The 23,530-nt window shown below is 40.6% G+C and overlaps 1 protein-coding gene across 1 annotated transcript in view; it reads left to right on the forward strand.

Annotated features, from left to right (window-relative positions):
* Positions 1-23,530, forward strand: part of TRPC5 (transient receptor potential cation channel subfamily C member 5) — a 286,202-nt gene that overhangs the window by 201,393 nt on the left and 61,279 nt on the right. The window contains exon 6 of the mRNA XM_034435068.2: positions 14,542-14,864. Coding sequence (XP_034290959.1) covers positions 14,542-14,864 — 323 coding nt within the window. The remainder of the gene's footprint in view (positions 1-14,541; positions 14,865-23,530) is intronic.

Genomic DNA, 23,530 nt, shown 5'->3' on the forward strand with positions numbered 1-23,530 from the left:
CATGAACAATTCTATGCGGGATAAGTCAATATGATAAGTGTTAGATGGCCGTGAGTTGGCTATGGCAAGTTGTCCTAGATTCATTTCTGTGGTCCTTAAAGAAAATAGTTCATACAGAGAACCTCTGCAAATGCTTTTGGCTCTTCTCTTTCTGATGCAAATCCCTACCTTTCCTTAGTTTTACCTTCTTTCAGGGTAGCATCTTGATTCATTGGTACTACCAGTGATGGGATTCAAATTTTTTAACAACCGGTTCTGTGGGTGTGGTTTATTTGGGGGCATGGCTTGGTGGTCATGTGACCGGATGGGCGTGGCTAGCTGGTCATGTGACTGGGTGGGCATGGCTATGTGCATAGGGACTACTCAGGGGGATGAAAAAAGTAATTTCTGACCGATCCTTGCACTTATGACCATCCTCACATTTATGCCTGTTGCAGCATTCTTAACAACCGTGTCACTCATTTCACAACTGCTTCTCTTCACCACAGTGACAAGATAGGGTGCAAAACATAAAATGTGAGGACAGTCGTAAGTGTGAGGACCGGTCAAAAGTGCGAGGAGCGCTCAAAAATAATTTTTTCAGCCCTCTGAGTAGTCCCTGCACATAGGGTCTGTTCACAAAACCTGTACCCATTGACCGACACAATCTTCTGTGCAAGCGTTTGTGTTTGGTCCTGTAAACGTGTACATGTCTATGACACCTGCTCGCCCTCTCATATATACTCTCTGGCACCTGCCATTGGCTGGCAAGAAGGGGAATTGTTAGGTGTTTTGTGCCAGCCATGGCAGTTTCTTAAAAGGCCACCATATGGGAGAAAAGAGACACCTTTGATCCCACTGGTGGGTCAAGGGGCTCCGGCCCCTGCAGCCCCATTGGGGAGAGTTAATGGCCCCCCAGCCCCCTCGCACACCTTGGTAAGGGAGGGACCAAGGGCCCCTATAAGAACCCCTGCACAGGGACTGCTCTTGAGCTCTTGTTCTACCTTTCTATGGGACTGATCCATGGGCTCAATCCAGGGATGGATGCCTCCATGCCAGGGAACTCATTTTACCTACTTTATTCCTAAATAAAGATTTAACTTGATTGCATCCTTGTGTGCTGCCTTTTCTTGGAAGCGCCCTCAATGAACCATCGATCTTCGTGAGATCCCCTCACAGAGACCAGTCTGATTGGAGTGAAAGCAGGGGTGAAATTCAGCAGGTTCTGACAGGTTCTGGAGAACCGGTAGCGGAAATTTTGAGTAGTTCGGAGAACTAGCAAATACCACCTCTGGCTGGCCTTGGAGTGGCGTGGGAATGGAGATTTTGCAATATCCTTCCCCCTGGAGTGGGGTGGGAATGGATTTGCTTTGCTTCCCTACTCCCAGTTTGATTCTAATTCTAATTATTAGAATTTGTATAACTTCTTAGGATTTTGATTCCTATAAGGATCTTTTCAATGGCCTCTATTTTTTCTTTTCTTGCTTAGCTCCAGAAATAAGTCCTAGCCACATAGTTCTTTACTGTTTTGCCTGGCTATTCAGTATAGTTCATCGAAACATTCTTAAATGCTCTTTCTTGGACGTTGAAAATATTTTGTACCTTCTGTGAGCAGAGATCAAAATTCAATAATGTTTAAAGGTAGGCACCTGATCTGTCCCCGTACCCACACACACACACACACAGCCAGTCGAGTGTTAAGGAAACACTTTGGAACGCACCCAGTTCTTATCTCCCACTTGGCAGCGATAGACACACCGTCTGCCAAGTGACTTTATTTTCAAAGTAAACCAGAAAGACAAAATACTCAAGAGTCCAAATGTCCGACACTTTAAATCTTTCTCTCAGCAGCTCCGGACGAGGCTTTAGTGACTATTCAAGGTTTGCTTTGTTCGTCACAAGGATCCTTTGACCACTACCCTCTATTATATAGTCTCTGGGGTGTGGTCCAGTGACTCAGTTCTAATCCCTAGCACGCCTCCTAAGCTGCTGCAAACGTTTATCACGCCTTCGGAGGCGTGCGTCCAGGAATGATGTTTCCTCATCACTCTGATTTGAATCAGCTGTCTCTTCTCCCTCAGCCGGCACTTGAGACAATGCCAGAGGGGAGGGGCCTGGAGAGGGAGGCCTGGCTGACTCCTCTTCCTCATGCTCGGAGCTTTCTTCCTCCGATGGGACAGGCTCAGAGGGCGGGGCCACAACAGCACCATGTTTCAAAGTAGACATTGATCATTTAGAAAGTAACAGAATGATCTTGCCTTGAAATGAACTATTTGTTGTGGTCTGCAAGCGGCTTGCGGACCTGGCAGCGGAGTCGGACAGTGAGGAGGCTGGGGGGGGGGCAATGGGCCAGTCCTGGAGTCAGAGGAAGGCCCGGACGAGGGCTCTGCATCAAAGGCAGAGATGGGGCCAGGACCACCTGGGAGCAATGTGCGGATTCCGGAGCCTCCAGAGGCAGACAGCAGAGAGTCAGAGGAACAGGAAGAGCAGCTAAAGCAAAAAGGACAACACGGAAGTAAGGCCAGAAGATGTTTGGCCACTCCCATAAGGCTTAAAAGAGGAGCAACGAGCTGTTGGCTTCTTTGTAGAAAAGCAACGTTGATTCCCGTGCTTCTTGTCAATGTCTCTTGAACTTTGTGTGCGTTTTGCCAAGAAAAGCCTTTGGCAGGTTGCCAAAGACATCAAAGATTGGTGAAAAGGCTGATGGACTAGTTATTAAGAATTTTGTTTTGGACTAAGCTGAGAATAAATTAATTCTCAGCTGTTTTAATAAAATAAGTTTGTTGAGGACTGAATTGTGTTTGGTAATCACTACTTGGGCCTCGGTCACAACAGTATTCTGATTTCAGAATCGAGGGTGGAACAGCTCTTTTTAACCACTGGAACTCTTCCAGCATACTCAGAATGAACTGTTTGAAGAATAGCATGGATGTTCTGAGGTTGAAATATTTTGACATCAGAAAAAAACTTTCATAATTCAAATAATGTCACCTCTGAGAACCAGAAATCTTTCCCACATACCATTACTAACTTCTGCTAAATATTCTACCATGCAATGATCTATGGTGAATGAGATCAAAAGTTCTTTTATTGAAATCAGTTTCATTCTACATATTTGATTTTAAAAAAAAAAGTTTTATTGGTTTTTTCTCCTCTCCCACATTCACCCACATCTTTTTTTTTAACAGTGTTGGCCATTTCTTCTCTTATACAATTGATCAAATTCAAATACATTTTACTCAATTACAATTTTTGCCAAAATTGTCTTCCCCCTTTCTTTTTTTTAAACATATCTCAATATTTCTATACTTGCATACATAAACACCATTTTCATTTGTCCCTAGATTCTAACTTTACTATTTATTCATATTTATTCTCTTTTATTCTTAAACAGTTCATTCTTTATCTTAATATATTTATATTTGTTTGTTCAGAGTTGCTTTTCTTCCACTTCATCTTTTTTATTGTACAACAATCTTTCTCCTCAAACCTACCCTCTCCCTCTTCCCTATCCCTTCCTACTTTCTTTCCCCACCTTCTTCTTCTCTTCTCTACTTCCCCTTCCCTTCTCCTTCTCCTCCTCTCTTCCCCCTGTCTTACCTTCTCTCCTACTCTAATTTCCCTTCCCTTCCTTCCTCCCTACTCTTCCATCTCTCTCTCTCCTTCCTCCTCCCTTCCAATTCTCTTCCCCTCCTTCATCTCTCTCTATTGCTGTATTCATTTTCAATTTAATATTTTCCACTGTGGAGTCCAGGCAGCCCCGATCCCTTGTCCTTTTAATTATTAACAGTATATTTCATCTTGTTCCCTTTTTTCCTTCAAATCTTTACTCAAACAATTTTCTAATCTTTTATCTTTTTAACTTTTACCAATGTATTTTTTTCTGTTTTACTTCTTGCAAGTATAACATTTAAACCATTTTTATCATTTCGATTTCATTCAGTTTTACATTCAATTTCAATTATTGAATATATTTCTCAAAATATCTTAACAATATATTTCCACTTATTCAAATATATATTTATAAAGCGCATCTTAATCATTTCTCATTTTACCCAGTCCAATTAGTTCTTAAAATATTCTTAATTTACCTTCTTTTCTCTTTTGGATTATGTTTCAAATATATAGTTTGAAATATTCCAATTATGACAGTTATTCTCCAGTTTTCAATAGAGCATATTTAAAACTTAAAATATAGAGTATACGTCTTATTCCCTTTATTTCATACAGCTCTATACTCCCCTTATTTTAAAATCACTTAATTAATATCACTGTTTTCTCTTTTTTTCTGACATTAACCTCATCTATTAATTTTTTTTTTTAATTTGATTTATATGCCGCCCTTCTCCGGAGACTCAGGGCGGTTTACAATGCACTAAGCAATAGCCTTCATCCTTTTGTATATTTACAAAGTCAGCTTATTGCCCCCACAACTGGGTCCTCAATTTACCTACCTTAGAAAGGATGGAAGGCTGAGTCAACCTTGAGCCTGGCAAGATTCAAACCTGCAGTAATTGCAGGCAGCTAGTCTTAATAACAGGGTGCTTTAGACCACTGTACTACCAAGGCAATTTTAACTCATCTACATGGGGCTACCTTTGAAAAGTGTTCAGAGACTACAGTTGGTCCAGAATGCAGCCGCGCAAGCTATTGTGGGTGCACCTAGATACACCCACATTACACCAATTTTCCGCGAGCTGCACTGGCTCCCTATCGGCCTCTGGACGCAATTCAAGGTGTTGGTTATTACCTTTAAAGCCCTACATGGCTCAGGGCCAGGTTATCTTTGAGACCACCTTCTACCGCATAGCTCCCAGCGACCGGTAAGATCCCACAGAGCTGGTCTCCTCTGGGTCCCGTCAGCTAAACAATGTTGGTTGGTGGGCCCGCGGGGGAGGGCCTTCTCTGTGGCTGCCTCGGCTCTCTGGAACCAATTACCTCCTGAGGTCTGGACCGCCCCCACCCTATTGGCCTTCCGGAAAGCGGTGAAGACCTGGCTTTTCCGGCAGGCCTGGGGCCGTTGATCTCGCTACGGCGATCTTGCAAGACCCAGCCATGGAATATAGTGTATGGGTTTTTAATGTTTTCCTTTAAAAAATTTTTACGGGATATTTAAGGTGACCAGATTTTAACATTGGTAAAGAGGGACACCATTGTGGGCGTGGCTTATTTTGTGGGCATGGCTTGGAGGTCATGTGACTGGGTGGGCGTGGCTAGCTGGTCATGTGACCGGGTGGCCATGGCTATGTGTATAGGGACTACTCAGAGGGCTGAAAAAAGTCATTTCTGACAGGTCCTCGCACTTTTGACTGGTCCTCACACTTATGACTATCCTCATATTTATGCCCGTGCAACATTCTTAACAACCATGTCACTCATTTCACAACTGCTTCTCTTCACCATGGTGATAAGATAGGGCAAAAATGTAAAATGTGAGGATAGTCGTAAGTTCGAGGACTGGTCAAAAGTGTGAGGACCAGTCAAAAATAACTTTTTCAGCCCTCTGAGTAGTCCATATGCATAAAAGGATACAGCAATAGAGAGGGATGAAGGAAGGGAAGGGAAATTAGAGTAGGAGTGAGGGTAAGAGAGGGAGGAAGAGAGGAGAAGGAGAGAGGAAGAGGAAGTAGGGAGGAGAAGAAGAGGGTGGGGGGAAGAGAAAGTAAGAAGGAAAGAAAAGAGAGAGGTGGTAGGTTTGAGGAGAAAGATTGCTGTACAATAAAAAAGATGAAAGGGAAGAAAGCCAGCCCCAAACAAATATAAAGATATTAAGATAAAGAATGAATTGTTAAACTTTAAAGAATAAAAGAGAACAAATATGAATAAATAGCAATAATTAGAAACACACATTCAAACATACAATGTATTTTCTTTGAACAGAGTATTTGGCCGGTTCACAAATTTAAACAGTGTTTAGTCATTTCAATTAAATTTACAATTTCTATATTTCCTTTTTGCCATATTTATTCCTCATCTATTTTTTTTTAAAAAAAACAATATTACCCTTCATCCTCATCTCTAATCTTAATCAAATTCAATTTTTCCCTTCTATTCTATATTATACCCCTTCGCATTGTCATCTATTTTTATATCCATCCTCACATTGGTTAATTATGTAATGCAGTTGTTTAATACAAATTCAACATTTTAATATAAATCAATTAGTTATATAACTATCTTTTTTGTATATTAATCAATATGAACATGAATATTCCAATTATTTCCATGCAATCCAATTTCTTACAAACCAATTAATTAATTTTACCAATAATAATAAACCAAATAATTTCCCCCATATATTCCTCCAAACCACAACTTAACCATTTCTGCTTTCAACACAATATACAATTAATAGTATCTCAATTATTACAATTCCCTAGTTAAATAGAGCTTTTTTTTCTTTTGTGTTTTAAAATCTTGAACTCTCCTCTTTTGCCCTAAATTTCCCATTGTTTGCAGTTTTGCACCTACCTTTTTTGGTGAGGAAAAAGAAAAGAAATCTCTCTTTGCCTCATTTTGTCACTTTGCAGCAAAGACCCTGCTTTCGCTTTCGCTTTTTCAGCATAGCTAGGGGGAAAAAAATCTGCTCCAGGAACTCTTTGCAGCTAGCAACAGAACAGAGCCCTGCACAAAACAGCTGAGAGCAAATCAGCCAGTTGCGCCCCTTTCTGGACTGGGACTCCCTACGCACGGTCACTCAAGCACTCGTCACTTCTCGTCTGGACTATTGTAACGCTCTCTACATGGGGCTCCCCTTGGGGTACACCCGGAGGCTCCAACTGGTGCAGAATGCGGCTGCGCGGGGGATTATGGGAGCGACGGGGCGCTCCCATGTGACTCCTCTCCTGCGCAAGCTGCATTGGCTTCCGGTGGACTTCCGGGTGCGCTTCAAGGTGTTGGTGATCACCTTTAAAGTGCTCCATGGCTTAGGGCCAGGGTACTTACGGGACCGCCTTCTGCCACCAATAGCCTCCCACCGGCCGGTTCGCTCCCACAGAGAGGGCCTCCTCAGGGTGCCGTCGGCCAGACAATGCCGGCTGACGACCCCCAGGAGGAGAGCCTTCTCTGTGGTGGCACCTACCCTATGGAACAATCTACCCCCAGAGATACGAGTGATCTCCGACTTTCGGATTTTTCGTCGGGCCCTAAAAACTTATTTTTTCCAGTTAGCCGGTCTGTCTTGATTTTAGGGTTAGTTTTAAAATTTTAATATTGATTTTAAATTGACAAGTTTTAAATTATGGGCCAAATTTATAAATTATTTTAACTTTATTTTTTAACTGTGATGTTTTGTATAGATGTTTTTATCTTGGCTGTTCACCGCCCTGAGTCCAAAAGGAGAAGGGCGGTATAGAAATTTGAATAAAGTAAAGTAAAGTAAAGCTGAGGGTGGGGAAGCCGAGCTAATCAACTTGTGCTAATTAACCTATGCAGAAGCTGCAAGGGGCTGTTTTTTCTGTTTTTGCAGGCATCGGTCTACTCATTTGTTTTCTTTTAACACTGATCACCTGTAGGGCAGCCCTTTGAAGCCCCGCGGCAAGAGTTTAAACAGTTTTTTTCCCTCTAGCCATCAACTGGGACTCAGGAGGCAGCCAGGACTCAGGAGGCAGAATGAAAAATCGAGACTTTTTTAAAACGCCGCGGGACGCGGGACAAATTGCTAAAAATTGGGACTGTCCCGCCAAAAGCGGGACGTCTGGTCACCTTAGGGATATTGTTCGCATTGTTTTTTGCTGTAAGCTGCCCAGAGTCCCTAGGGAGTTGGGTGGCATAAAAATGCGACAAATAAATAAATAAATAAATAAATAAATAAATAAATAAATAAATAAATAAATAAATTTACAGTTCTGAAAATATTTTCATTTCTTTCTGTCTTTCTCCTTTTCTGCCCTATATTTCCCACTGTTTCTACTTTTCCTTTCCTTTTTTGTATCTTTTTATTGTTAATCTCAATGAATTTATGTCACATATAAATGCCTGACCTCAAGCCCAGGCCTGGTGGCAGGGGGGCTGGCAAGATCGACTCCGAGGGTCCACCCTAACCCATTGATCCCTTCTTACCTTAGCTCCGCCTCAGGGGTACTTAAGGTCCAACCATGCGGCCCAGAGCCAGTTCCAGTTCCAGAACAGCACCTGTAAAGATGAGACGTATTGTGAATAAAGATTACTGATTAAGTGAATACCTGTGTGTTGGAGTTATTGGGCTCGATCCTTGAACACCTTTAACAATTTATTTTGTGTTTTAAAATCATGAAATCTTTGCCCTTTATTTCCCATTGTTTTCCCTCCCTTTTCCCTCTTTCTTATATTTCAACTGTAAATCCCAGTGTAATCATTTATATTTTTAATATTTTTTCTTCTCCACCACCCTCTTTTACTTTTCTTTTTCCTTCTTCTTCCTTTCTTTTGTATTTTAGAATTCTGCACTCTCCTATTCTGCCCTATATTTCCCATTGTTTCTCCTTTCTCTTTCCTTTTTTGTATCTTTTCGTTGTTAATCCCAGTATACTTATTTTGTGTTTTAAAATCATAAAATCTATTATTTTGTCCTTTATTTCTTATTATTTTCCATCTCTTTTCCCTTTTTCTTATATTTCCACTGTAAATTCCAGTGTAATCATTTAATTTTTTTTATATTTTTCCTATTCCACCCTCTTTTCCTTCTTTGTTTCTTTTCTTTTTGTTCATACTTAGTATTACAATTGTTTAATTTTCCATAGTCAGTCTCTTTGTCTTTGTCTTCTTTGTTATCCATTTCTCTTTCTTGTTTCTCTCTCTTTTTTTTATTGAAAAGTTTTACAAAAAGAAAATACAAAAAAATTTTTCCCCCTGTTCCCCCCGCCCTTTCCCCGCCTTCATCCCACCCTCCCCCCGACTTCCCAGAGCAAAATACAAGGTATTTCATTTAATCAAACATAAACTAGATTAATCTATTTATCCTCAAAGTACTACCTCCCCCACTGAAACCTTAACTCCACTACAGATAACCAAATACTTCTAATACTAACATTCATTCATAAGCTATTTGATATTTTCTTGTCTGATACTTATTTTGAATATAATCAATCCATCTTCTCCATTCCGATACGTATCTTTCTTGCGTGTGGTCCTTCAAGTACGCCGAGATTTTCGCCATTTCTGCTAGGTTTGTTACTTTCAATATCCACTCTTCAATAGTAGGCAAAGAGTCCTTCTTCCAATATTGCACTTCCAGCAGCCTAGCTGCTGATATTAAGTTCAAAATCAATTTAGTCTCTGAAACTGTACAGTCCGTAATTATACCCAATAGAAACAATTGAGGATATTTCAAATTTCAACCTTCTTTTCAAAATGTTCTGCATCACCCACCAAATTTTTATCCAAAATGCCTTGACTTTCTTACAAGTCCACCATATATGATAATAGGTTGCGTCATTACATTCACATCTCCAACATTTAGCTTGCAAATTCGAGTACATACATGATAATTTCTTAGGATCTAAGTGCCATCTATAAAACATTTTATAAAAATTCTCTCTCAAATTTTGTGCTTGCGTAAATTTAACATTTCTGACCCAAATCTTTTCCCACGTTTCCATCATCACTGGTTCCTGAAAGTTTTGTGCCCATTTAATCATACAATCTTTAACCAATTCAGTTTCTGAGTCTATTTCCAATAATGCATTAGACAACCTTTTAATATGCATCTGACTTTGATCTCTAATCTGTTTCACCAAATTTTCCTCATTTTGCATAACCCCAATTTTTTGATCCTCCCTCCATCTAGCTTGAAGCTGACCATACTGAAACCAAGTATAAATTATCCCTTCTTCTTTTAATTCATCTAGAGATTTCAATTGCAACTTACCCCTTTCCAAAAGAAGAAGCTCTTTATAGGTAATCACCTCTATTTTTTGTTCTGTACTTATATTTTCTATTACATGTCTGGGGTTTGCCCATATAGGTATCTTATAGTTCAGCTTATATTGGTACTTTTTCCAAACCCTCAACAATGCATTTCTATGACCCTTAAACACTTTATCCACTTTTTTTTCATACAACAAATAAGCATGCCATCCATATAACAAATCATAACCTTCTATGTTTAACATTCTTTCTTCAGTTAAGTTAAACCAGTCACTAATTTGTGATAAAGCTGCTGCTTCATAATACAATCTTAAATTAGGCATTTTAAGACCTCCTCTCTCACGTATATCCTGTATAATTTTCAGTTTCACTCTTGGTTTCTTCCCAGCCCAAATAAAAGTATTAACCCCTTTCTGCCATTCCATCAGATTTCCATCTTTTTTAAGCACTGGTATCATTTGAAACAAAAATAAAAACCTAGGTAATACATTCATTTTTATTGCTGCTATTCTTCCCAGTAGTGAAAGTTGTAACTTTTTCCATTTTTCCATTTCTTTCTGTACTTTTTGCCAAAGAATTTCATAATTATTTTTATACAATTTCGTATTTGAGGCTGCAATATATACTCCTAGATACTTAACCTTTTTAACTACTTCAAACCTCGTTATCCTCCCTAACTCTTCTCTTTGAGTTATAGATAAATTTTTAGTTATTTAGTTATCATCTTTGTCTTGTGTAAATTTACTTTGAATCCAGATACTTTACCAGATTCAGCTACTATATCCAACATATAGGGAGCCGCTTCTATGGGTTGAGATAAAGTGAGAACCAGGTCATCTGCAAACGCTCTTAATCTATAATCCTGCTGTCTAATTACAATTCCTTTTATTTTATCAGAATCACGTAGCTTATTCAACAAAACTTCTAAAGTTAAAATAAACAACAATGGCAACAAAGGACAACCCTGCCTCGTACCTTTCTCAATTTTAAACACATCTGTTAAACCTCCATTAATTATTATTTGTGCTGTTTGTTCCTGATATATTGCTCTAATTGAATGTATGAAATGCTCCCCAAAGTGCATTTTTTCTATTATTTTAAACAAAAATTGCCAGTTCAATCGATCGAATGCTTTCTCTGCATCCACAAATATAAACACTGCAGAGACCTGATTATTTTTCTCCAAATATTCCAGTAAGTTTATAATTTGCCTAACATTATATTTCATCTGTCTTCCTTTTATAAAGCCTGTCAATAATTCAATTGCAATATATCTTCCTTGATCATCTGCCTCAATTAGATTAGCTGATAGTCCTTTCCTTACATATATGACTAGTCCATTTTTCTTCTCTGGCACTGATGCCACAAAATTTGCATCTAATCTTGAATTTATCAAATATTTTTGGTCTGATAATTTAATATGTGTTTCTTGTAAGCAAATAACATCATTGTTAAATTGTTTCAAGTAGTGAAATACTTTCTTTCTTTTTTGTGGTGAGTTTAGGCCATTAACATTCCAAGATAAGAATTTAGTTGCCATCTTTAGCCTTTCAAAGCCTGTGAGCATCAGCTGAAGCTCCTCCTCCACCTTAGTCTTCGGCCTAGCTCCCCCCACTGCTTCTGTTTTTTGAACTTCTTGAGGTGAATCTTGAGATTGTTGCCCTTTTGGTTGTTGTTGTTGCAATTTATAAGTTGATCGGGTCAGTTGTGCTTTCGGCTCTCCCTTCTTAGGTGGTTCCAAAGTTGGGGGTAAACCCCCAAGATCCAAATCTTCTTCCATAATAATTCCTCCAGCTGCAGCTGCAGCGTAGGATTGTATCTGTTTTCCATCTTTTTCTTGTTGTAACATCTCCATTTTCTTCCTTCCCCTCCCCCCCGGTGAGGGTGGGTATCCAGCCTGTAACACATTTACATAAAAATCTTTTGCCTTCCAAACTGTGTTTATCTTTCTCCTTTATAAGTCACTATTAGACCAATTGGAACGTCCCATCTATATGCCACCTGTTGATTTCTCAGCTCATTTACCAAAAAGCCAAAGTCTTTCCTGCTCCTCAACATCTTTGGAGGAATCTCTTTCAAAACCACCACCACCTGCCCAGCCACCTGAACTTTATTATTGTAAGAAGCTTGTAAAATTTCATTTCTGATCCTCCTAGATGTGAAATAAATCACCACATCTCGTGGCAGCTGTCTTTGTTTTGCCAACCAGGAAGTAACCCTGTAAATTTTGTCAATTTGGATTGCCACATCTTCTGGTCTTTCTTTAATTATCTCAGCCATAACATCAGCACAAATGTCTTTTAAATTTTCTTTGCTATTTTCCTTCAGGCCTCTCAGTCTCAGAGCAAACTCCATAGATCTGTATTGTAACATTACCAATTCATCATCCACTTTCTCTGTTCTGTTCATGACATCACCCATTTTGCTCTCCAGATTTAAATCTCTTTCTTGTTTCTCATTAGTCATTTCCTTTTCATCTTCAGGGCATTCTAGCTCAGTCTTTACATCCTGGAATTTCGATTTTCCATGCAAATTTATTATCATTTCCTTTATTTCCAAACACATTGTCTTTATCAGTTCGTTAAGTTCCTGTTCCATTTTATTCTTTCTGGGTTGATATTATTCCAGTTTTAAGACACATTAAGGTCCTCCTTTTTTAATCACCAAAGTCTATCCTCTTATAGGCAAAACATATCATCCTTAGTTCTCGCCAGTTATCGTTTTAAAAATTCAAGGTTTTTTTTTTCCTCACTTCTTCAAAGGTTTTCTCAAAACAGACAATTCCATGTCATGCTCTTCTTTCTCCTACAGATTTCTCTCTATAATCCACCATTCCACTCAGCTAACTAACAAATCACCATTTTATTTTTAATCCACATCTGTTTTTATCAAGTCAAAAAAGAGAAAAAGTCAGTTTTTCACTTCTTCGACCTTTATATACAACCAATCAGTTTGTAATCCAAGCGAAATTAAATCTAAATTCCAAATTCATTAAAGTTGAATTAGCTCATCTGGTCGTCTTTCTCTCAGATCTACCTGGGACTGCTGACATCAGGTCTCTTTGATATTCATTAGGATTTGGAATGCTGTCTTGAGCATTTTGGCAAGAAAGAGCCAAAACTACCCAGGACAAGAGAAAGATGTCATTGAAATGTTTTTTTAATTAAACTAAGCTCATTAGAGTTTGTCCTTCAGTTTATTCCCCCTTCTCCCCCTCTAAAACAAAAAAATCTGGGTAGGAAAATGATTTAATCACGTTCTGCCTTTGTTGTATTCAGCAGACACACTGACCATGAACCACACACATTGGGGAGAAATTTGTCACTGACCACAAGACATATTTAGTATCCTAGAACCCTCCTGGCATTAGCCTCTCAGTCTCTTCTTGTAACTTCCAGATGAAGACCTAGTGAAGTGTTAAAAGTAAATTTTCTAAGGGACTTCTACAAAACAAGTTCTATCCATGACGTTCACAGCTGTAGAGAATAGTCTGAACTGTCAGAAACAATTAGAAATCATGTAGAAATAGGTTTGTACACAATTTCAGATCCTCTGTGCTGGAAAAGAATTACTTTTATTTTTTTTAAGAAGTTTAAGTATTCTCCATTCCTATAACTCAATTGAATTTATAGCTTGGTCAGATGCAAAACAAATCCATTTGTATTTCCCCTAAGGGTGGGGGACACACTTGCTTTTCTTGGCAAGCAATATTCAAACACAACTTTATTTCAAACTCAATGTTTTGAGATCACCCTGGCCCTTTTAAGTACACTGAGCTCAGAACAAAACTGATGGGCTTGGACACTGATGTTTTGAGGTTCAAGTTGAAATAAAATGCTTCAGCTGTTTTGAGATTTGTTCCAGTAGAAGCCAGCCAACTCAATTGTTCCAAAGTGACATTTTGATGGGGCTGTTTTGTTCTAAGCTTGCAATAAGATGCAATTTCTATTTCATGCACGCTCCTAATGATTGGAGGAGGTTTCCTTGGGTTTGTTCTTTAATCACAGGATAATTTATCAAACCTGGTCATCAGGATTGTGTCCTAATGGAAGGGAGAGATGGCCTGCTTATTTTGTTCTGCTATGTCCATGCATTGGGAATCAAGTATAGGTAATCCTTGATTTATGACCAAAATTGAGCCCAAAATTTATGTTGCTAAGCAAGACAGTTAAGTGAATTTTGCTCCATGTTATGACCTTTCTTGACACAATTATTAAGTAAAGTACTGCAGTTGTTAAGTTAATAACATGGTTGTCAAGAGAATCTGGCTTCCCCATTAACTTTACTTGTCAGAAAATGGCAAAGGTTGACCACATGACCTTGGGCATGCTGCAATGGTCATCAGTGTGAAAAATTATTATAAGTCACTTTTTTCAGTGCTGTTATAATTTTGAACAGTCACTAAACAAACTGCTATATGTGTAGGACTACCTGTATGGGGAGGCCTTGGAGGGAGAGAGCGAATTAGAGGGAGATAACCCTCTCTGTTTGGCAGCAAAGCCTTCCATTAGTCTAGTCTACCTGCTTGCATGCACGTGTGTGCGTGTTTGTGTGTGTGTGTGTGTGTGTGTGTGAGAGAGAGAGAGAGAGAGAGAGAGAGAGAGAGAGAGAATGAGCAGAATGTTTTAATGACATGAAATAATGTGCCTTCAAGAGTTGACTTGCAAGCATTCACCTGTGTTCCTTTCCCTCCCCTCCCCCTATTATTTCTTGCAGTACAATGGTTCCCGTCCAAGGGAGGAATGGGAAATGTGGCACCCAACCCTGATAGCAGAAGCCCTCTTTGCCATTTCAAACATTTTAAGCTCCTTGCGTCTCATCTCCCTGTTTACAGCAAACTCTCACCTGGGACCCCTGCAAATCTCTCTGGGACGTATGCTGCTAGACATTCTCAAGTTCCTCTTCATTTACTGCCTGGTACTGCTAGCTTTTGCCAATGGACTCAACCAGCTTTATTTCTATTATGAGACGAGTGCCTCTGAAGAACCCAACAATTGCAAAGGGATCCGTTGTGAGAAGCAAAACAATGCCTTTTCCACGTAAGGCTAACTCACCTGGATTTCCTTGTTGCATACAGCCCTTAAATGTTGTTGTTTGTCTGTCCCTCTGTCTGTCTCTCTGTCCCATGCCCCCCTGTCTTGTATAGTCCTGATATCTTGTCACAGCATCTGGCATAGCAAATGATGCCTTTTTGTATACTTAGGTGAATGTCAGTCTCAATTGTCACGCTGTGAGTTATCTCAGATGAACATATTGAACAAGGCAAAGCTGAACTCCAGCCTTTAACAACGACCAGACACCCGGGCATTTCTGTTATTAGATTAAAACAAACAAACAAACAAATAGCAGAGCTGTTCTTAAAGACAGCTGTTCTTAAAGCTGTCGTAAGCTTCCTTTCTGGAGGGCAGCTCTTCACTGAGGCTAGATCCTTAAAAAAGGAGCATGCAAAAATAAAATTCCCATCCCTGCAGAATAGATGCAAGCTCAGAGGAAGTTGCCACTTAAGAAACACAGCCTCACTTTCTTTACTAGGGATCCTGTTGTGCTAATTTTTTTTCTAGCTCAGTGTGTTTGTGTATATGCTTTTTTAAAGCTAGATTTCATCCTATTCCAATGAAAAGCAAGGTAGCTGCTAGATCAAAATGAAGTTCCTTGTGATCCAATAACACCTTTCCAAAATGAAAAATCAGAACTGTGCTCCTTCATCTATAAAACTCAACAAATTCTTGCAAGTCTGAAAGTACAAATCTCCTACCATCCCTTTTACAAACCTGATAAATTAGAGTTTCTTTCTCTGCCCTTATATAGCTGTGGGCTATTCTGTCACTTACTTAATTATTTCATAGGCAGCATTATCTCATGGCCATTCCCAGATATCATTATAGGTAGAACATAGGTGTGGTGGCTCAGTGGCTTAATAATGCTGGAGATGTTCTCAGCTCCAGCAGTTCAAGCCCTAGCTCTGCCTAGCAGGGTGAGCTCCCATCACTCACCCCAGCTTCCTAACAGTTCAAAAGCATGTTCTATGCCAGTAGATAGATAGGTACCACTACGTGGGGAAACGAGTTGGTGCTCTGTGCAGGCAGCAGATTCCTGATGGCTCTGAACCTTCCTGCTTGTGATGCCCGTTTGTGAGGCTACTCCGGGAAGGAAGGGGGCCTTAAAGAAGAGTCACTCATCTTTCTCTCTGGTGCAAAGCCAGCTCGCCCTCCATTGGCGGACCTTGGGAAGCACATAAACATGTCCTATAACAGGGCTGGTACCTTGGCAAGCCAATCTACTATTCTGCAATAGCATTATGGTCCTGGCTATTGTAACGCCATAGGGTAATAATAATTATAGGTAGAGTAGGATAGGATAGAGTGGGGGAATTGGGATGGGGTGAGAAATGAAAATAAAGATCAGTGCACTTAACTAGCATAAGAATCAAAATCAGAGCTAACAGCAATTGTGACTAAGTAAAACCCCATGACATCCTTGGACATTTCAGTGGAAAAGTCAGCAAGTAAAAAGCAAGTAATTTTAATTGGCTACCAACAACATCACCCCTCCTGTTCAACATTTATGTGAAGCAGCTGGGCGAGATCATCCGTGGTTTTGGGGTGAAGTGTCATCTGTACGCTGATGATACTCAGCTGTACATCTCCACCCCAGACCACCCCAACGATGCCCTTGATGTGATGTCTTGCTGCCTGGAGGCCGTGCGGGTCTGGATGGGGAGGAACAGGCTCAGACTCAACCCCTCCAAGACCGAGTGGCTGTGGCTCCCGGCACCCCGATATAGTCAGCAGGTGCCATCGCTGACTATTGGGGGTGAATCTTTGCCCCCCACAGAGAGGGCTCGCAATCTGGGTGTCCTCCTGGATGCACGGCTGTCTTTAGAAGAGCATATGACGGCCGTGGCCAGGGGGGCCTTTTATCAGGTTCACCTGATTCGCCAGTTGCAGCCCTTTCTGGACCGGGACGCCCTGCGCACGGTCACTCATGCCCTTGTTACCTCCCGGTTGGACTATTGTAATGCTCTCTACATGGGGCTCCCCTTGAAGAGCACTCAGAGGCTCCAACTGGTCCAGAATGCGGCCGCGCGGGTGGTTATGGGCGCAACTCGTTGTGCCCACGTGACACCCCTCCTGCGTGAGCTGCACTGGCTCCCAGTGGTCTTCCGGGTGCGATTCAAGGTGTTGGTTACCACCTTTAAAGCGCTTTATGGCATAGGACCCGGGTACCTTCGAGACCGTCTTCTGCCACCAATAGCCTCCCACCGGCCAGTCCACTCCCACAGAGAGGGTCTCCTCAGGGTGCCATCGGCCAAGTTATGTCGGCTGGCGACACCCAGGGGGAGGGCCTTCTCTGTGGGAGCCCCAGCCCTGTGGAACGAACTGCCCCCGGAAATTCGTAAGATCTCCGACCTCCAGGTGTTTCGCTGTGCACTGAAGACCCTGTTGTTCCGCCAGGCTGGCCTATCAACATAATAATTTTAAATTGGGGTATTTTAAATTTCTGGGGTTTTAAATTGAGCCAAATCTATTTAATCATTTTAATTTTTAACTGCTGTTTTGTCTTGTGTTTTTAAATAGGCTGTACACTGCCCTGAGTCCTTCGGGAGAAGGGCGGTATAGAAATAAAATTATTATTATTATTATTATTATTATTATTATTATTATTATTATTATTGTTGTTGTTGTTGTTGTTGTTGTTGTCGTTATTGTTGTTGTTGTTATTGTTGTTATTGTTGTTGTTATTATCATCATCATCATCATTTCAAATGTGTTAGCATTTGATGAATATTTGGGAGGAAACATGAAGAAAACTTTACAAAAAGAGCAACAGTGAAATGTATAAAAGAAACTGTAAAATTTAACACGTAGATTAAAGTAGCAGGATTTGACTTAAACCTATGGAGCAAGCTTTACATCTCCTGTGATACCATTCCTTTCATTAGAAGCATGGTCTTAATGGATTTCCTTACAAGTAGTCTGTAAATTTGAGTCAAAAAAGAGTGATGTAAAGTATGTCTGATTTACTTGGTTAATTCCTTAAGACATTGGTTATTAATTATTAATTATTCACAGGTTCTGTGAATCTGTGAATCTATTAAATGGAATTAGCAAATAGTGTCCCATTGATTCAAGAGACATTGAAGGACAAGGCTGTACTGAATATGGGACATTTGCAAGTTTATTTTGGCAGAATAGCAATAGCACTTAAAATTTATATACTGCTTTATAGTGCTTTATAGCCCTGCCTAAGTAGTTTACAGAGTCAGCATATTGCCCTCAACAATCGGGGTCCTCATTTTACTGACTTCGGAAGGATGGAAGGCTGAGTCAGTGAGAATCAAACTGCTGGCAGTTGGCAGAATTAGCCTGCAATCTGCATTCTAACCACTTGCCGCCACAGCTCAGTGATTAGAAAGTGACAATGGTTAGAATGTGGAATGTTAGTCATATATATTGTATATATTGTATATATTGTTATCTTGGGATAAAGTCACTAACAATGGTAAGAAGCCAGGAGAGATATTTTAGGTAAGTCCTTAACATTAGTTGATAACTTCTTTGACCTGTTGATATCCTATAATAGATGGTAAAATACTGTAGCCCTTTAGTTCTGTTTCTGGATTGGTTATCTATGTGGCATTCTCTCTCTCTTTCTCTCCCCTGTGCACACAGGCACACACACAGGCACACACACACACACACACACACACACACACACACACACACACACAACCATAGACACAAGGACAAATATTAGGGAAGGGAGGGAGGGAGGAAGGAAGGAAGGGGAAGGGGAGGATGAGGAAAGAAGGAAAGAAAAAAGGAAAGGAAAGGAAAGAAAGCTTCTATGCTGAGATGTATTACACACAAAAATGGAATTTTTAGAGCAGGGGTGTCAAACTCAATGCCTGGGAGCCAGATTTGGCCCACGGGGTACTTAGATCTGGCTTGCGGGACCACCCTGGAAACAGTGACGGACTGGCCAGTGGTTCTTCTGCCAGCCAAAATGGTCCCATGGCCCTCCTAAACTCTGTTTTCACTGGCAGAGGGTTGCGGGAGGCCGTGGCAGCTGAAAGTGAAGCTCAGGAGCCCATTTTCGTTGGCAGAGTGCTCAGGCTGCCATGGGCACCCCTGATAGGAGTGATCTCGAGCTGGCCACGCCCACCCCCATCCACGCCCACCCCAGCTCCCCGAGGTCAAACACAACCCTGATGCGGCCCTCAATGAAATCGAGTTTTTTTTTAATCAAGTTTTATTGATTTTTTTTCCCCCTCACATCACACATCGTATTTTATGAACAGAGTATTGGCCATATCATAATTTATACAACTTATTGTATCCAAATACATTTTATTTAGTTACAATTTCTGCCAAAATCTTCTTTTTCCGTGTTTTTTGATCATATCTTAATATTTCTATGCTTATTTATATAAACAACATCTTCATTCGCCCTCAAATTTTAATTTCTCTATTTTTACTCATATTTATTTTCTTTTATTTTTTAATAATTCATTCTTTATCCTAGTACATTTACACATGTTCGGGGTTCCCTTTCTTCCCTTTCATCTTTTTTATTGTACAGCAATCTTTCTTCTCATTCTCTTCCATCTCCCTCCCTTCTTTTATCCTTCCTATTTTCTTCTTCCCTCCTCTCCTACTCCTTCACTTCTTCCCCTTCCTTCTCCCCCTCCTCCTCTCTTTCTCCCTATCTAAACCTTCTCTCCTACTCTTATTTCCCCTCCCTTCCTTCCTTCCCTCTTCCCTTTCTTCCATTCCTCTCTCTCCTTCTCCCTTCCTTCCATCCCTCTACTCCTTCTTTCATCTCTCTCTATTGCTGTATTCATTTTCCATTTCTATTTTCCACTATGGTGTCCAGGCAACCCCGACTTTTCCTCCATTTATTCAATATATTTCTCAAAATTCCACTCATCATTGATAAAAACATTAACAATGTTTTTCAACTTATTCCTTTTACTTTAAAGCCTTTGCTAAATTAGCCGTCCAACCCTTAGTCTATTTTATCTTTAACAATATATTTCTTCTATTTTATTTCTTATATTTCATTTCATTATTATTTACATCATTTACTAACATTTCAATTTTGTTCAATTTTATATTTCAATTTTTCATCGTAATTTCAATTAATTCCTTTGTTGTTCTCCATCTTTAAGACATACTTCTTTACCATCCACTATTATTTTTCTCCAATTTGTACATCTTCAAACAGCAAAACATATAACCCATTCTGTGTTTCAAATTGCATCTACTGATCTATTTTACATTAAACCGTATATTTCTTCTTTTTTGCTTCTTACCCACATTTCATTTCATCCTTACTTATATCCCTTTTACAATAATCTATATATTTTTTCTAAATTACTTTTTACATACAATTTCTACTATTAATATTCTTCTCTTAAATCAGCATACTAATATTTTAATTTCCTTTCTGCTTTCCCCTTTTAACCATTTTCTCTTAATCTCTCCACAATTCCCTTTCCTGATATTTTCCTCCCTTTCTCCCATTCTCTTATCTTTTTCTTATACTTATATCTCCCTTTCTGCCCCCTTTCTCTAATTTTTACTCTTTTAATTTTCCCTCTCAATATTTCCCCATTTCCTTCTCTCCTCTTCTTTTTTGAGAGATATTCCCCATTTTTATTCTATCACTGTCAATCCCAGTGTAATAACCTGTATCTTTATTTTCAATTATTTCCTTTTCAATATTGTCTTCTTGCTTCTCTTGCTTCTCATTCATATTTTCTGTTTCCTTTTTTTGCATTCTAACCAACCCTCCACTTCTTTATTTCCCTTAAATGCTTCTCTTATCTTTTGAAACATCTCCCTTAGTCAGTGGTGGGATTCTGCCGGTTCTAGGGGGTTCGGCTGAACCCTTTGTTAAATTGCTGGCTCGCCCCGCCCCTTGCCCCGCCCCTCCGCACTACTATTTATTGCCAATAAATGGGGCGAGTGAGCCAGCAATTTAACAAATGGTTTGGTGTTTTTTTGTAATTTATTGGCCCTGCAGCACACCGAACCATTTGTTAAATTGCTGGCTCGCCCGCCTCTCACCTTGCCCTGCCTCCCACCTGTGCGGCATCAGCCTACCCTAGCCCAGGGGTGGGAAATTGTGACTCTTTTACAACCTGTGGACTTCAACTCCCGCCTAGCCCATTCTGGAGAATTCTGGGAGTTGAAGTCCACAAGTCTTAAAGCTGCCAAGTTTGAAGACCTCTGTTTTATATATAATAAGCAGCCCCGGCTATTTCCCGATAAATGTGTCCCTTTCCTTCCTTCCTTCCCATTCCAGAAACTGAGAGGGAATTAATTTCCCGCTGACTCTGACCAATTTAAAGCGCCGCTTCCGAGTTGGCCCCTTTTGCTTCGGGAGAGAGTTGTTGTTTTTTTCCCCTTTCCACGCCGTCTTCCCCTTTAAGGCAGGAACGCCGTTACTAAGGTGGTGGGGGGAGCGGGCAAACTGAATCCCTCCGGTGGCAACAATGGGGTCGATCCTTGGGTTTCGCTGCGGCTCTCTCAGGGCGCGATGGCATTCCCTTGCCTGGTAAGGGGCAATGCTGAGGGATGCTGAAGCAATGTCGGAGTTGGTTCCACCGCGGAGGCAGGGAGAAAGTGGGGCTGGATTGATTGATCAAAGCGAGGCAGCAAATCTGCGGAGAGAGCCAGGCCCGCCAATCTGCGAGAAGCCAGAACTCGCACTTGGGCCGCTGATTTGAGCCAAGTTAGGCTGGCTCAGCCTCACCAATCGTGAGCTGCTGCCTCGGCGCAGAAAGAGGGGATGATCCTGAAGTTGTGCCACATCAAGGTAGATCCCAATCTAGATCGCGCTCTGAGTGTTGCGACTGAAGTTCCTCCAAAACTAGGGGAGATTCAGCCTTAGGAAGAGAGGAAAAGGCTCTGGGCGGAAAGCTGGGGGGGGGCTTTGCTTTACCATCTTCTAAGGCTCTGGAGGATTTAAGTAGCTTAACTGTGCTTGCTTGCCAATACCAGAATTACAGAGTTGGAAGGGACCTTTGGAGGTCTTCTAGTCCAGAGATCTCCAACCTTGGCAACTTTCTCTGCCTGGGCCTGATGCTTCCTGAAAGGCAGGGGGTCTCTCCGAATGGGACCCCCTCCCCAAAAGGCTGGCCCCAAAGCCCTAGCTCAGAGGTCTTCAAACTTGGCAGCTTTAAGATTGTGGACTTCAATTCCCAGAATTCTCCAGCCAGCTGGCTGGGGAATTCTGGGAGTTGAAGTCTTCCAGGCTTAAAGTTGCCAAGGTTGGAGATCTCTGGACTAGAAGATAATTCATGGCATAAATGATGACCGCTCAAAAGTGCGAGGACCAGTCAGAAATCACTTTTTTCAGCCCTCTGGGTAGTCCTTTTGTGCATATGGACTACTCAGAGGGCTGAAAAAGTTATTTTTGACTGGTCCTCACACTTTTGACCAGTCCTCGAACTTACGACTATCCTCACATTTTACGTTTTTGCCCTATCTTGTCACCATGGTGAAGAGAAGCAGTTGTGAAATGAGTGACACGGTTGTTAAGAATGCCGCAACGGGCATAAATGATGACCAGTCATAAGTGCGAAGACTGGTCAAAAGTGCGAGGACCAGTCAGAAATCACTTTTTTCAGCCCTCTGGGTAGTCCTTTTGTGCATATGGACTACTCAGAGGGCTGAAAAAGTTATTTTTGACTGGTCCTTGCACTTTTGACCAGTCCTCGAACTTACGACTGTACTAACATTTTATGTTTTTGCCCTATCTTGTCACCAGGATGAAGAGAAGCAGTTGTGAAATGAGTGACACGGTTGTTAAGAATGCTGCAACGGGCATAAATGTGAGGATGGTCATAAGTGCGAGGACCGGTCAAAAGTGCGAGGACCATCAGAAATGACTTTTTTCAGCCCTCTGTAGTCCCTATGCAGATATCCACACCCACCCGGTCACATGACCAGCCAACCACGCCCACCCAGTCACATGACCACCAAGCCACACCCCCAACTAAGCCACACCCACAGAACCGGTTGTTAAAAAAATTGAATCCCACCACTGCCCTTAGTTCTTCATACTCATCCTCCCAAGTTCTTCATGTTATCAATTTAAAGGGCAAAGATTTTTAAATTTATTATTTTCATTTGCATATAGTTCAAATTCAAGTCCTTATAATGTCTCTTTTTTTTCTTTTTTCTTTCCAAATAGTGTCCAATTCAAATATTCATTTGAACAATTCCAGTTCCAGTCTTTGTTCTTTCCACTTCTTTTGAAATCGTGCTCCAGCTGTTTAAACCAACACTCCTCCAGTATTTTCTCACAATGGTCTACATAAACTTAATGCGATGCTTTCTTTTCACCAGTAGATGTCTCTCTCCAATTCACAAATCTCCCTACAACAAAGTATCCATTGTAAATCCACAAAACTAATTACTTCCTCTTCTCCAAATTAAATCCTTTTGTTGTTTAAAGAATTCTTCTCTGTTTTCTTTTTCTTATCTTATTTTTAATTTCTTCCAAGTCCAGTTTTAAATCCAGGTAGAAGGTTCCTTATAGGGCTTTAGTTTTAAAGTTCCTCTTTTTTTTCTCCACTTGAATTCCCAAGTGCCAATTAGCCACTAATTACTCATTGGGACTTCTTTCAAGCTTTAATTTTTTTTTTTCTTCTTACCTGTGAGTTGGCCAATCAGTCACCCAGTAACAATACTCT

Source organism: Pantherophis guttatus, chromosome 12 (assembly GCF_059756535.1).
Source record: "Pantherophis guttatus breed Tessera chromosome 12, ASM5975653v1, whole genome shotgun sequence".
Lineage (NCBI taxonomy): Eukaryota > Metazoa > Chordata > Lepidosauria > Squamata > Colubridae > Pantherophis > Pantherophis guttatus.